The sequence below is a fragment of the Alexandromys fortis genome, unplaced genomic scaffold (assembly GCF_014885135.2).
Source record: "Alexandromys fortis isolate MF-2015 unplaced genomic scaffold, M_Fortis_MF-2015_v1.1 scaffold_0, whole genome shotgun sequence".
Classification (NCBI taxonomy): domain Eukaryota; kingdom Metazoa; phylum Chordata; class Mammalia; order Rodentia; family Cricetidae; genus Alexandromys; species Alexandromys fortis.
Genome location: NW_026067949.1, coordinates 30,221,154 through 30,235,573, shown reverse-complemented (window position 1 = coordinate 30,235,573; position 14,420 = coordinate 30,221,154). Strand labels below are relative to the sequence as shown.

Sequence of the window (14,420 nt, the reverse complement as noted above, 5' to 3'; positions counted from 1 at the left end):
ACAAAGCAAGAAGACTCCCTTGTAAGAACTGAAGCTTCAGTTTCTAGGCCACCAGAGCTAAAGACAAAGTCCAAGCCACCTGAGAACCCACTAGTGGTTAATTCGTACTCTGCGTAAGCCTGGTAAAAATCCAGGATCTTTACTGACCTTCTGTAATCCCCACAGCAGCCCTATAAGATAGGCTATTGTTAACCCTTTCCTGGCTGAAGCCATCCACACACAGGAATGGTAGGTTGAACCCAGAGGCCACTTAACTAGTGACAACTCCCAACTGAGGATGGTAATGAAGACAGAAAACAATCCAGGTCATAACCATCGTGAAAATGCAGAAGGCACGATAGTTTAGCTGACTCATTGAAGGCTCTGGTGTTCTGCTCTGTCTGAACTTTGAAGAAAGATGGCAAAGAGTCTTCAGCCTTTGTTCTTTAATTAATATTTATTGCTCTGGTCTGACAAAGAATCTGATAAGAGGTCTATTTGATTTTATTAGCAAATTATATTTCTTCTTGTGATTTACACATTTCACCAGCAGACAGGACCCGAGTGTTATTAATCTCTCAACATGAGGGTCTTGTAGGTCTGCATTATCCCTGCAAAATGAAATGGAGGTCCGATGAGGCAAAGAGAATTGTCCAAGCGTTTAGAGTAGATCTCGGGCCTGGCCTTCTGAGTTCCCGCTTAGCACTGTCCCCTGCTCACAAAATCCCTGGTCCTCTCAGGCTGTATTGTGAACATGAACTGCCTTCTTCTCTTGTAGGTTTCTCTCTTGGGTGGCTCTTAGACTCTCTTGACCTGCTCCTGAGGAAACACTACGTTCCTGGTCCTTGCTCAGCCATGAACCAACCAGACCTAGCTGATGACCCTGATCCCAGCCCTGAACCCCTGTGCGTCGTGTGTGGCCAGCACCACTCTGCCGAGGAAAACCACTTCTACACCTACACAGAAGACGTCGACGATGACCTCATCTGCCACATCTGCCTGCAAGCATTGCTGGACCCTCTGGACACGCCATGCGGACACACCTACTGCACGCTGTGTCTCACCAATTTCCTGGTGGAAAAAGACTTTTGCCCTGTGGATCGCAAGCCTGTGGTTCTGCAGCACTGCAAGAAGTCCAGCATCCTGGTCAACAAGCTTCTTAACAAGCTCCTGGTCACCTGCCCATTCCCAGAGCACTGCACCGAGGTGCTGCAGCGCTGTGATCTACAGCATCATTTCCAGACAAGGTAGGGACCCTTCCTTCTCCTTTCTCCTTAGTGCCCGGCGCTCCCAATGCCCTGGTGCCCCTGGCACTCGACAGAATGCCCATTTTCTCTCTTTGTGTCTGTGCCAATAAGACACGGTCTAGGTGTTGATGGCTGTGAACCAGTGTGGGCAAATATCACTAAGTCGGGTTGTGTTGTGTGTGTGTCCTTATGTATTTATGGTTTTGAAAAATGGTGGTCTGAATGTTAGGGTTTGGATGTTGGTTATCACCACTGGATCATGTTTTCAAATGCTTGGTTCTTGGCTAGATGGTGCTATCTGGGGGCATGGCAGAAGCTTCATGAGATGGGACTTAACTGGAAGAGATAGCTTACCAAGCAAGGGCATACCTTTGAGGGCATACCTCTCTCTTTTTCCTGGCTGCCTCTCTCACCAGAATGGACAGAAACTTCTGAAACTGAGCCCAAATAAATACATCTGTAAGCAAGTCGTTAAAGTCTCTTTAATTCATGTAGGATCTACATTTATTCATTTACTTATTTTTAATTTTAATTTTATTGCCTTATGTTAATACATACATAGCATTACATTTTACAATGACAAATTATTTCAAATAAACAAATGAAGTCCTTAAATGAGAAATTCAGAATGCTATTGCCCTTCATTCTAATTTTTTTTCCTACTGCTGTGATAAATACCACGAGCAAAAGCAACTCGGGAAGAAAGCAGTTTATTTAATTGACACATCCCAATCACTGCCCATCACTAAAGGAAGCCGAGGCAGGAATTTGAGGCAAGAACTGAAGCAGAGGCCATGGAGGAACACTGTTTACTGGCATATTCCCTGACTTGCTCAGTTTTCTTTCTTGGGCATTCAGGAACAAGGTGACACCGCCCACAGTGGGCTGGGCCCTCCTGCATCAGTCAATAATCCAGAAAATGTCCCCCAGACTTGCTTACTGGCCATCTCATAGAGGCATTTTCCCGACTGAGGTTCTCTCCCCAGATGAGTGTAGCTTGTGTCAAGCTGACATAAAGTTGACCAGAACACCCTCTGAGTGACTGTTTCTATTTCTTCTCTTTTGGCCGAGGTACACACAAGGATGGCAGAAATGAGATGTGCTTCTTGCTGGTGACTGGCATCCCCTGTTCCCCCACCTGCTTCTCAGTTTGTCCCTTTTCACTGTTGCGTGTCTGGACCTTCCTGTGTGGGTGGCCTCATTGGTGGCTCTGGGCCTGTTTTCCGCGAGGAACTCTTCTCAGCACACTTAAGGTGTTTAATCAAGGGTGAACAATAATACCACAATTATTCTGTAAGAGGAAACTTGCAGGCTTGTATTTATCTTGGTTCCTGTCATAGTCAGGGCAAGAGGCAGGTGCATGTATTTCTTTTAAAGGGCACATACCTTAGGCCATGAATCTGTGGCTTTGTCTTATGAGACATAAGTAGATTCTCTAACATGAACGGTTTTATCATACAAGGGCCTGAGCCCTTGCATTCTTAGCACATGCTTGCCATGCTAATTACGCCAGTGGACTCAAGATGCCCAAGCAGGTGTTTCTAATGTAGGTTTGCAGTAAACTATAGTTTCAGACATGGAGACCCACCTCCATAGTTTCCCAAACGAAGGCGTGGCCAAAGGAGACAGTGGGGAGCCTGTTGGTGATGACCTTTGCTGATAATTTTGGCCAGGTGTCAGAGGCATTGTGGAGAGGAAAGTAAACCCAAGGTCAAAGGTAAGGCAGGTTCTGGTCCAGCTGTGCCAAGACCAGAGGACACAGTGGGTAGGATATACAGGAGACCTAAAGAGAAAGGGTCCTGGTGGAAATTCCTCTGCACGTGTAACAATGTCCTGTTCCTGCCCTATCGCCATCTTTTCTTCTCCTTGGGATGGATTAGTTCCCTGTTGCTGCCCTGACAGTGATGACAAGCTTTCTGACTCCACACAACTCACATTTGATATCTCAGAGTTCTCTTGGGGGTTAGAAATCACATGGCCAACACCATGGGGCTTCTGGGATGAATGCATTTGGGCTATAGGGGAGGCTTCCATACCTTGCCCTTTTCAGCTTCTAGATGCTTCCTTCCTGAGGGTAGCCAAGCAGTGATGGAGGGACAGCATCACTGGAGCAGGCTGTGGCAACCTGGGGGGCTACAGGGACAAGAATCCATACTTAGCTGCCCCAACAGAACTTTCATTCATCTCCTGCACACGCTACCCCATGACCAGAACACCTCAAGGAAGCTGGGGGAAAGTGTTGGCAATCACACAATTGGTAATAATTTGCACTTGGGAAAGAGCTGTGAGGGAGGAACCCCAGACTGACAGAAATCCAGTCACCTCTTCAGGATGAGGCTCTCTGGGGAGGAAACCCCCACCTCAAGGAAGTATGGGCCTCAACACCTGCCCTTGCACCTCCTCCCCCACACCAGTGCTGCCTAAGTAGGTTGACACCAGCCTTTCCGAAAATACACATTAGTCATCAGAGGCTTAATATATACATGGATGCCCTCCATTATCAGCCCTAGCGTTTGCTGCCAAAGACTAAGAATTTGGAGCTAACCTTAGTCTTGCCTTCTGACCCTTCAAGGCCTTCACCATTACTGGTCAGTAGACCATCTTTTCCTCCCCTTAGAAGGGACAGTAAGAGGACTATTAAATTGGGAAGACTCAGGTGACCAGGAGATCAGGGTCTCTTTGCGTGGGACCTCAAGGGTTGTGGGTGACTGTGGGGAACATTGTCCTGTGGATATATGCTGGGGAGAGCTTTTGTGAAGACATTTTGCTCTTTTGAACTCATTATTTTGAGATAAGGCCTCAGGAGGAATAAACTGGCCTGTACCTTTACATGTAGCTGGGGATGACTTTGAATTCTTGATCCTCCTGCCTCCATCTCCTGATGGAGGGATTGCAGGCATACACCTCCACCTGCTACAATTTAGTTTTGATTCTGGCTTTTGTTTTTTCAATACAGGGTTTCTCTGTATACCCCTCGCAGTCCAGGAACTCACTCTGTAGCCCAGGCTGACCTCAAACTCAGAGATCCTCCTGCTTCCCTCCTGAGTGCTGGGATAAAAGGCATGCATCACCACTGCCTGGCAATTTAGTGTTTTTGACCATTCTGTGCTGTTACTTTATTCAATANATGTTTTAATTTGACAAAAATGACTGAGCTGGAGAATGTAACTCAGTTGGTAGAGCACTTAACTACCATGCACAAAGCACCACGTAAACTAAGGGTAGCGATGTACACCTGTTATCCCAGAAACTGAGGGGCAGAGACAGGATTAGGAGTTCAAGGTTGTCCTTAACAATATAGGGAATTCAAGGCTAGCATGGACTACCTGATACCCTGTCTCCAAGAACACATTTATGGTGTACACTTCATGCCTTAAATATTGATGCATTGTGGCGTGGGCTAATGAAGGTATTTAACATGCAGTTCTCATACCAAAGTTTTGGTGCTGCAAACTCTTAAATCGACCTTGTACAAGATCTGTTGCAAACTGATGTATCAGAGAGTAGAGCTCATGGACTCCGTCCTTTGGTTTCACTGAATTTCACATCTTTAACACATGCATGTAGCCGTGCATCTGGGGTACAGCTGCATTGTATCTGTTAACAGATGATGTGATCTCTGGGACTCTGGCCATGTACATATAGTGACCTTCAGAGCCTGAGCCTGGAGGAAGCTTTGGTAAAACATGCAGGATGAACTGTGGCTCCGAGCTAGTGGCCCATCACTGACGCTTGCCTCAGATTAGAGTACTCTGGGGGTGTTGGGAGCCAGGGACCCAGTGTGTAGGATCTGATGGGTGTTGTTGACTTTTGCCCTCTTGTATGCTTTTAGCTTATGTCACATGTATGTGCTCAGAGAGTCCCGGTAGGGGGACCAGGCTGGTTGAGTTGGATGGCAGCCTTCCCAATCAAAGTATAATGCTAAGAGGCGTCATGGGACTGCTGCAAAGGGCCTGGCTGGGAAGTCTCCCTCCTCATTGCCTGTCATTGTGAGTGTGAGTAGACACCAGCTTGTACCCCTGGCTTCTGAGCAAGCCAACACCTCATCTTCACTGTGCGACAACCTCTTCTGCATGAATGACATATATAAAGGGCCATAATGACCTAAGTCCTAGTGAAAGAGGCCAATTTCTGCTTCTGAGGAAATAACCTCAGAAGGATGAAGGAGAGAAGCAGAAAATACCAACACTGAGTTGCTTCCTAGGCAAGTACTCTGCCTTCTGTGTCTCTTATTCTCTTGATATTTTGGCTGTGAGCCTTAGCCTATAGTAGATGAATCGTCTCTCCAGCCCGGTTTCTCTTACTCTTTAAAAGTGGTAGGTTAGAACTGGCCTTCCCAAAGGACCTACTGGCAAGGAAAAAGAGATCATTGTTCAGTGTTTTGAAAGAAGCTGGAATGAAAACGTGATTGAATTGGCTCCAGCCCCACCTGACTGCAGGTTCCCAGGGAGGAGTATCTTGATTAAGTCTGGCCAGTGTCCTAGGAGTTCCTTCTTCAAGGCTCTGCCCTGGGCCCTCTGTTGACCTTGACTTTTGTCAGAGGCCCTTTTCTGTTGCTTTCAGTACAATCCAGGCTTAGTGGTTGTCCACAGTCTAGGCAGGATTTCAGTGTAGGGAGAAGGAATCCGGGGCATCACTAGGAACCTGTAAACATTGTTCTTAGTCGTTATCACTTTTTTTTAACTGGTCACTTCAGGTCGGTTGGACATACACATCAGCACAAATTCCTACAGTGACTTAACTTGATTTGATTTGATTGGGTTCTATTCTTTCGAGGCAGGATCTTGCCTCGTAACTCTGGCTGTCCTGGAACTTGCTTATCTAGGCCAGGCTGGCCTTGAGCTTACAGAGACCTACCTGCCTCTACTTCTCTGGGTCTAGGATTAAAGTTCTGCACCACCAAGCCAAGCCTTATAGTGACTTTCTAATCCTGAATCTAATTTGGCCCTCACCTCACCTCTGTTTAGCAAAGAGAAAAGCAATAAGAAACTGAGAAACGGTGGTGGATAGCTGAGGTGGCCTTCTCAGGATAAAGAGGACAGCCGGCAAAACCCCAAGGCAAGGCTTAGGGTTAGGGCTGTTTACTATCAAGGAAGCAGAGGAACAATGCCTGGTTATTCCAAGTTGAAGGCTTTTAGACCCAAGGGAATTATACTAATTAGGATCACATCTGGTAAACAAGGGGACTTTAAGTGGTATAGGATTAAGATCCTGGAAGTTTTCTTTTTCTCGTGGAACACAAAGTCTCAGGTAGCGAGACTAGGACTGAGATGAGGTCACGCCGATGCCATCAGGAACCCAGACTTCCTTCTGTTTTTCAGTTTAGTGTCCACCCTCAAGCTCGTCACTCCATGCGCTCAAAATGGCCATTCACCACGGTATCACGCAGAAGTTTCAGGCCGGAAGGGAGCCGAGAGTGTTTCCTTTAAAGAACTTTCTGGAATGTCTCTGCTAGTGAGTTTTGTTCATACCTGATTGGCCTGAACTGTGATCCGAGACCAGCCATCCGCGGGAGGGGTGAAGAGCTGTCCTGCCGTGACAGATCTCTGGTGGGCAGGCAGCCAGCAGTGGCTGGGATAGTGGCCTCCTTAACATGCAACAGGACGGACGCCTGCATTTTCATGCTGCAGTCTCGTTCATTTAATCACTCATTTTATCACCCTGGAAATGCAAGGAGACAAATGGATGGGTGCCGTTCATTGTTCCTAGCACACAATATTAAGTGTCCGTTCGCACCACTGTGAAGTCCATGGCAGATACCGCATGCTGTTCATTTGAGGGTCTATACTCTAGGGTCTGCGCCTCTAAGAAGAACTTTTTCCAGAACTTGCTAAAACCGCATTCAGGAAAAGATGACAGCACATCATCTTCCTCAATATAGGAAAAAAAAAATCAGCTAGGCTCAGTCACTATTGCTAAGAGTCATTAGTAGCTACTCAGTGATGTAGACATAATTTTGCTTTGGCTTCATAACAACACTCCGAGTTAAATGCTGTTATTGCTGGTGTTTTCTTACAGAGGAGGAAACGGAAATTCAGAGAGGGTAAGCCACATACCTGGGATACCCAGCGTGAGGCAGAGCTAGGATGCAAATTTCAGGCTTGTTTCCTCAGCACTCATACCAAACCCAGCTTCCTCTTTACTGCTGTTCACTAGCTCTGACTCACTCCTGCATACCAGCCTTCACTGCCAGGGAATTCAAGTTTGGGCCTCAACAAAATTAGCAATGACTGTGTCAGGCTTTATCAGGATTGCACGTGTCTGATCTCGGCTATGCAATTTCAGTGTGCATTAAACGCTCCCCATCCTGCCTCGCCTCCGTGCCCAGCTCTGATGTCAAACTCTCAGTCACTATGCAGCTGGTTGCAGTTCCTGTCCCTCTCTAGACACTCCTGAACTCCTCTTCCTCACAGGTGTGCAGCCTGTGAATTCTAAATGGAACTGTCCATTTGAGCCATCTCTCTGAAGACTTAGAGTTGGTGAGACGAGCTAACTCTTTGAATATGGAGTCTTGGGAGCATCTTGACTGTCCAGAGCTCAGGCACCTGATTCTTATTCAGCTTTAAGCTGAAAGAAGTCATGGAGTCAAATCCTATGAGAAACCATGGATATTAACTTTATTTCCATAACGGAGGCTCAGACACCACAACTAAATGCCAGCGCTTAGTTCGGGGAGGAAGGAGGGTGACTCTCTTCCCCGCAGCCCAAGACCCTGCTTACACAGCACTCCTGTCTATTAGGGGCTCATTAGTATTTTCAAAGAAAAGAGCCTGGTCTCCTGGCGACCAGCACGGCATCCCTGTGGTCCTCTGTGTCAGGAGAGTGAAGGGTAAAGTGTCGCAAATTCGTGTGCATCCATGCTCAGGAGGGCGGCTCTGCTTTCGGCACCTCCTTGAGGTGGCATCACGAAGTGGAGAGGCTCCAGGGATGCTAATTTCTGAGTGTCTCTCCGCAGCAGGCTGCAGGATGGCTTTTGATTATTCGCTCATTCACACGTGGAGTTGAATGTGCCATGCCCGTGCCCTCTCCTAACGCGGCTTCACTCGCAGCCTGGCTGCTCCTCGCCAGTGATGTAAATGTACCAGCTGCTTCCCAGGAGCCAGTCCGAATCCTGCAGGAGGGGCCCATCCCTCTCCCAGGCATCAGCCTGCTGCCTTCAGCCTAAGCCCTCTTGCCAACCACGGTGGGTCTCTCGGATCTCCCATCACCTTACTGGAGATGCCCAGAGCTAATCCTCTTACAGGCTCATAATTTATAGTGTGCCTTAATCTCCAGAACTCCAAGGCAGATGCACTATCATCTTCTGACTGTGGGGACATGAACAGACTTGTTTAAAGGGGCTGCGCTGGGCTGACTGAGGTGGTCAGGAGGAAGGCGGCAGGCTGCTCAGAAAATGAAGGCGCTTCTGCTGCTGGTCCTGCCCTGGCTGAGCCCTGCTAACTACATTGACAATGTGGGCAACCTGCACTTCCTGTACTCGGAACTGTGAGTCCCCTCTCGGTGCCTGCATCTGTGTGTGTGTGTGTGTGTGTGTGTGTGTGTGTGTGTGTGTGTGTTGGGTGGATGGAGGTGGCTTCTGAGTCACTTTCCCAGCTGGTCTATTCTGTATCCGGCAGTAGTTCTGCGTAAACAGCATGTGTTTGAATACAGTGCCCTGTGGCAGTTAAGGCAGCATGCTTAGTGCTCTGTGACTTTAACAGAAAACACCATCTTAATGGGTGTGCTGCTTCCCCAGCAAGGCAGCCCCCACTCCTGTGCTAAAGCTGTGTGTGTGTGTTCGCGCACACGCGCGCTCAGTCTTTTCTTGATAGATGAGACTTCTTTCCCTTTCCATAAATAGAACTGAGAGCAATTAAGATCAGAGCTTGCATGCAGAGATGTGCACTCGCATAGGGGACTTCTGGGGACTACTAGTCCTTCTATTGAGACCGTCACAGCCAATGCCTGGAGACAGGTGGGGTGTCAGTAAGGAGAAAAGATAACCTATGCATTAAAAGTGTAAATTTTATCTTGACTTTTGATAATTTTTAAGCATGGAAATAAATGTCATTGATGCCCATACTCCCATACATAATCTCAAGATTAATAGTTTAGCAAGCTCCAGGATATCCAAGGCTGCGTAACTATGTAGCAAGACCATGCCTCAAAAAATATATACATACATATATACATACATACACATATAAAGCTATATATACACACATATATATATGTGTGCACACATGTTTAAAATTGTCTTGAGTCAATGTAGTTGTCATAAGATTTCACCCTAAATATTTTGCAGTATACTTCTAAAACATAGTTATATTTCTCTACATGCCTAGTGCCTATTTCATAGGGGGAAATAACCCTCTAAATTTAAGTATGTTCCTGGCTCCTTTGTTGGAAGGATTGCAGGCTAGAGCGGGTGTTTTCTGCCCATCACAGGAGATGTGTTGCTCAGCCCCCAGTATTTACAAACTCCTCCTTGCTAACCAGGCAAGAAGCTACAGCAGGGATGATTTTTCTTTCAGGGATGGGAACTTTCTGTGTTCTAGGATGGACTGGAACTTTCTTTCTCCTGCCTCAGTGCCCTGAGCACTGGTGTGACAGGTGTGTTCTTCTGGACAGAGAACAAGGAATCTAAGTCGGGGTTCATAGAGTTCTGGTTGGAAAGGCTGACCTGGCCTGACTTCAGCCATGACTCCACTCACGGATGTGTGGAAACAACCCGTGTTGCTTTTGTTCTTCGTCGGATTAACCAGTTTGTCAGACAGTAGCTATATAGTAAATGTTGACAACTAAAACTAGACACTTGAAGGCAAGACATTCATTCTATAAGAGGCTGTGTGTCGGGAGGGTCTGGGCTACTTAACTGACATGTAACTCTAGTGCACCTGAGATCAGAAAACTCAGAGAAAAGTGTTTGACTTTAACTTCAACCCAGGGGAGACTATGACATTGCAAAAGCCTTTCTTGAAAAATATACAGTGGTAGCGCTCATTGGAGTTGCGCGAAGTCTCCTTGCCCTCTCCCAGTGGTGCCTAAGGTTGGGGTCTCTGGAATGTGGGGCCACAGCATCCTTTCTGCCTACCCCACCCACCTGTATCCCTGCCAGCCACTGTGTTAGTTTTCTACGACTGCGTTAACAAATGTCCACCAACTGGGTGTCTCGATGCCTACTCTTTCAATGTTTTGGAGTCCAGATACTTGAAATCAGAGGATAAGGCATGTCCACTTTGACATAGTGGGGAAACCCTTTACATACTCCTTCCTCAGTCCACTGGCTCTAAGCATCCTTTTGCTGTGACCTTGTGACTCCAGTTTCTGTCTACATATGACATTCTCTTCTGTGTCCTTTCCAATTCTGCTTATGTCTCTTTCCCTCCTCCTCATATCATTCTCCTACAGTGCTGGGTACCAAACCTAGGACCTTGAACATGCTAGGAAGCCATAGAATGGCATCCCAGCACCTCCTCCTCTCGTAAGGGTATTGTCACCATGTTTAGGCCCAGTTGGATAGTCCAGCATGATCTTATCTTGAGACCTTTAGCCTAATTTAATTTCAGTCCTAAGGCATGTTATCTAAATGAGATCACCTTCGCACATAGTGCTGAGTGGAGTTACTTTGGGGGCCTACCCTTTGGCCTCCTTTAGAAGTTGTAGAGGAGCCTCTCCAGTTAGTTTCATTCCTGTTGCCTTGTTGAAGGAAGGATTTTCATTTTAGTTCAACAGTTTTCCTCCTGTAAGTATAGGGCTCAGAGGCAAAGTCTCGCTTGGATGATCTGAGTGGACACATGCAGGTCACTCTGAAGCACTTCAGAAAGCGAGATGCTATTGAGTGTCTAGAACAGCATTTCTAAACTCATTGGTCAGGACTTGTTAGTAGTCTCCAGTTACAGAGAAGGTGAAACTTGTCTACTTCTGGTTACCGGAGAACTTTGGGGAGGGGGCTAGACCTTGAAGTATAGGTAGGAATTAGGCACAGTGAGGGGTGGAGAGAGCTTTCCCAAATACCAAATAGCACTGGTTATTACCCAAACTTTATCAATTTCATTCTGAACCATGTGTGAGACTTCTCAGCTAGTTTAATGCCCTGAGCATTAAACTAATCCACCTGGCAGGAGGCGAGTGTATGTCCTTAAGGTGAAGAACTCCATGTCCTGTCTACTATGGCTCCCCAGGACCTCAGAGAGAGAACCATGGGGATTTGCCAGTTTCCCTCCCCTCTCATCCGGGTTCTGCTACATGGATAAAGCTTGCTCGGCATCCCCAGCATTTCCAGATGCAGAGTGTCCCTTGAGTTCCCTACCCACTAGCACCAAGTTCTGCCCACTGGGGACCTATCTGAGACACTGGAGCTAATTAGTAAATGATTCAAAATTCAGTCCAGGACTGTCCCAACTCCCATGCTTCCAGGAACCTGGTAGGAAATGTTTACAATAGAAGTCACTTAAGTAAAAAAGCAAAAGTCCTTGGTGAGTTCCATGGCCAACTGTAGAATGTGTGTTAAGTAGAATTGTGCCTGAAGGCATAAGTCAAACTGAAAGGTTGCTTCTCATTGTGGTCCATTTGTGACTGAGGGAAGCTGTACTAACAAATTAATTCTGATCTTGCTCACAGATAATCCCAGCTAAGTTCCAGAACACAGCTCTGTACTTGAAGAACTGAGGTGTAGTTGCTACCTGCTCAGTGGCCTACTGTGGTATTTGTGACGTTTCTTCCATTTAAACTCAGTATTTAGTTCAGCAAAAAATTCCAGGGAAAAGCATTGGTGTTTGGAGTATAGTGTGCATCTCATTGCCTGCAGCAAACCTTCAAGAACATGTACTAAGAATGGAAAGACTTTGTGCTTTCCCCACCTTCAAAGTTCCTAGTCCCTATCAACTTTGGAGAATGTGACTTGCTTGCCACTTTTTGGTGGCTCTTGTGACCTGCTCATGCCAAAGGGGCAGGCTGAGCGGGCTTCAAGCAAGTGTGCGGTACAAGCTGAGACTTTGCTTTTTAGAGCCCACCTTCTGTCTACTGTAAGGTGTTCTCAATAGGGCTGTTCAGCATGGTCACTAGAAGAACCCATGTTCATGAAATTAATGCTATGGCTTAGCTCTGTGACATCTCAGGAAGCCAGGACGTACCACCTCTCTCGAACTTAGACAAAGAGTTTTGATTTGTGAGTGAAGTCACTATGCATAGTAGCCATTCCTGGAGAGAGAAGTCACACTCTAGTCCCTGGTCCCTGTGAGATAGTTGTCTGCATGGATGCGGTCTGTTTCCATCAGAGCTGTGTACTAGAGAAGTTAGGATAAGAGATTCTAAATTTGCAACTTGAATTATTTAGGGCTACGGAGGGCCAAGGCCTTCTGAAGAAACTGCCAAGAACAGCAGGAGGGGTGGAAGTCTTGTATGTATCTTTCTTGCATACTGGGTCCAGACCACAAGCCAAGGGCACGGGGACACAGATCACCCACCAAGTATCTTAGGACCCAGAAGACTAAACACCCAGCACCTCCCTAGAAGAACTTTCTCTGAGCAGTCTGCCAAGCACACCACTGACGAATCACACTGACTGTCTGCACCAGAGGCATTGTGCGCTGGGGCAGTCAGTCAAATACAGTTGGGCATCTGGGGCTTGGAAGTGAGAGGTCAGCTTGCCTTCCTTTTGTCTGTCGCTCTAGGTGGTCTATACTTGCTCTTCCTTTTCTGGGTCAAGGTCCTAGGACAGTAACCACAGTGTTTCTTTTTCCTCCCTCATTGACCTCGGCTGTTGGCTAGAAAGCGGGGAGGGAGGAATGGTCTGTGGGTCTTCATGTGACTAGAGAGCCGCACCGGTGTAGATCGCTGCTCTTGGATTCTTCCAGAAGGAAGAGAAGGGACGAGGGACAAGAGCAATGACTTTCAGTGCCCTTTCTCCCTCATTCTCGCCATGTTAATGCCCCCCCCCCCCCCGCCCCACGTCTGAGTTCAACACGAACTGGCTCAGATCTATGGACTTGCCAGCAAATGTTGCCCAAACTGACTCTCAAAGAATTTGTTTGTTTTTCAATAATCTTGAAAGAAAAAAAGAATGTCTCCAGATTTTTCTTGCTGTATGTTTTGAGCAGCTGAGGTCAAGCTTTGATGGGATAAAATGAACTGAGGTGGAGAAGTCCTGTCCCAGCAAAGGTGAAGATCAATTTCAAGGACTTCTTTGGGCTCATGAATATCTTCAAAGGCTTTCAGTTGGGGTGGGGTAGGGGGGAACCACGGCCTCCCACTGCACCCTGTACCCAGCCTTCAGTACATGCTTCCATGTTTTCCCTTAACTTTTAGGCTTGTGTCTTTGGAACGAAATGGAAGCCGTGTGTTCCTGATCCATTTTACGCTAGGCTCACTGAATGCTTCCTTGTAATGGAATGATGGTTCTTTGATGTTCACAGAGCATGGCAACCTTGTTCCATGGCTTTTAGTTTTTTATTTATTTATTTTTTCTTTTGCTCCTTGATAATCCACAAGTTCTCTTTTGGCAGCCGCGGAACAATTCTGTTTCCTAACTCTTCGCTAGTTTCAAATGCTCTTCCCTTGAAAAACCTCTCCTCCATCCAAACCCTGCAGTTTCAAGACGCTGCTCAAGGGCTGGCCAGTCGTGTCTATCTTTCTAGTTGCATGACTATGTCAGGCAAAGCTAGGATTTCTTTAATAGCCCTATTGGTTCAGGTTTGTTTCATTTTCTTTCATCTTCATTCTAACTTGCTACAGTGGGAAATTTTAAACGACGAAAGGGGAGAAGGGAATAAAGAACGTAGGGTTTCTTACATCCGTCGTTAGCGGTTATCAGTCCATGGTGGTGTCTCTTTCATCTTTATGCCCCTGAATTATTTGGAATCAAATCGTAGTCATGATTATCATTTTTATCTGTCAATATCTCGGCAGTTCATCTCTACAAAGTGGTTTTGTTTAGTTTGACTTTTTCCTTTTTTGTTGCTGATTTTATTTTTTTAAGGAAGTATATCATTTACATAACCCAGGCTAGCCTTGGATTTGTGGTCCTCCTGCCTCAACTACCTGAGTTCTTGGATTGTGGCCATGTGCCCATTTACCCAAGAAGAGGGTAAATTCTTAAGAAATGTGACCACAACATTAACATCACAACAAGACAAATAACTAATTCCTTAAGAGCGAATAACCATCGGCTCCAACTGTCTCTATAAGCATCAGCTCCAACTGTCTCTATAACCA

At 46.5% G+C, this 14,420-nt stretch overlaps 1 protein-coding gene across 2 annotated transcripts in view; it reads left to right on the top strand.

Annotated features, from left to right (window-relative positions):
* Lnx1 (ligand of numb-protein X 1) overlaps window positions 1–14,420 on the top strand; it is a 104,509-nt gene that overhangs the window by 15,557 nt on the left and 74,532 nt on the right. The window contains exon 2 of one of the 2 annotated variants that reach the window (XM_050149996.1): window positions 758–1,226. In XM_050149996.1, coding sequence (XP_050005953.1) covers window positions 835–1,226 — 392 coding nt within the window. In that variant the 5' untranslated portion in view covers window positions 758–834. Of the gene's footprint in view, window positions 1–757; window positions 1,227–8,402; window positions 8,712–14,420 lie in introns of those variants that run through there. The other variant, XM_050149998.1, reaches the window with a different exon arrangement.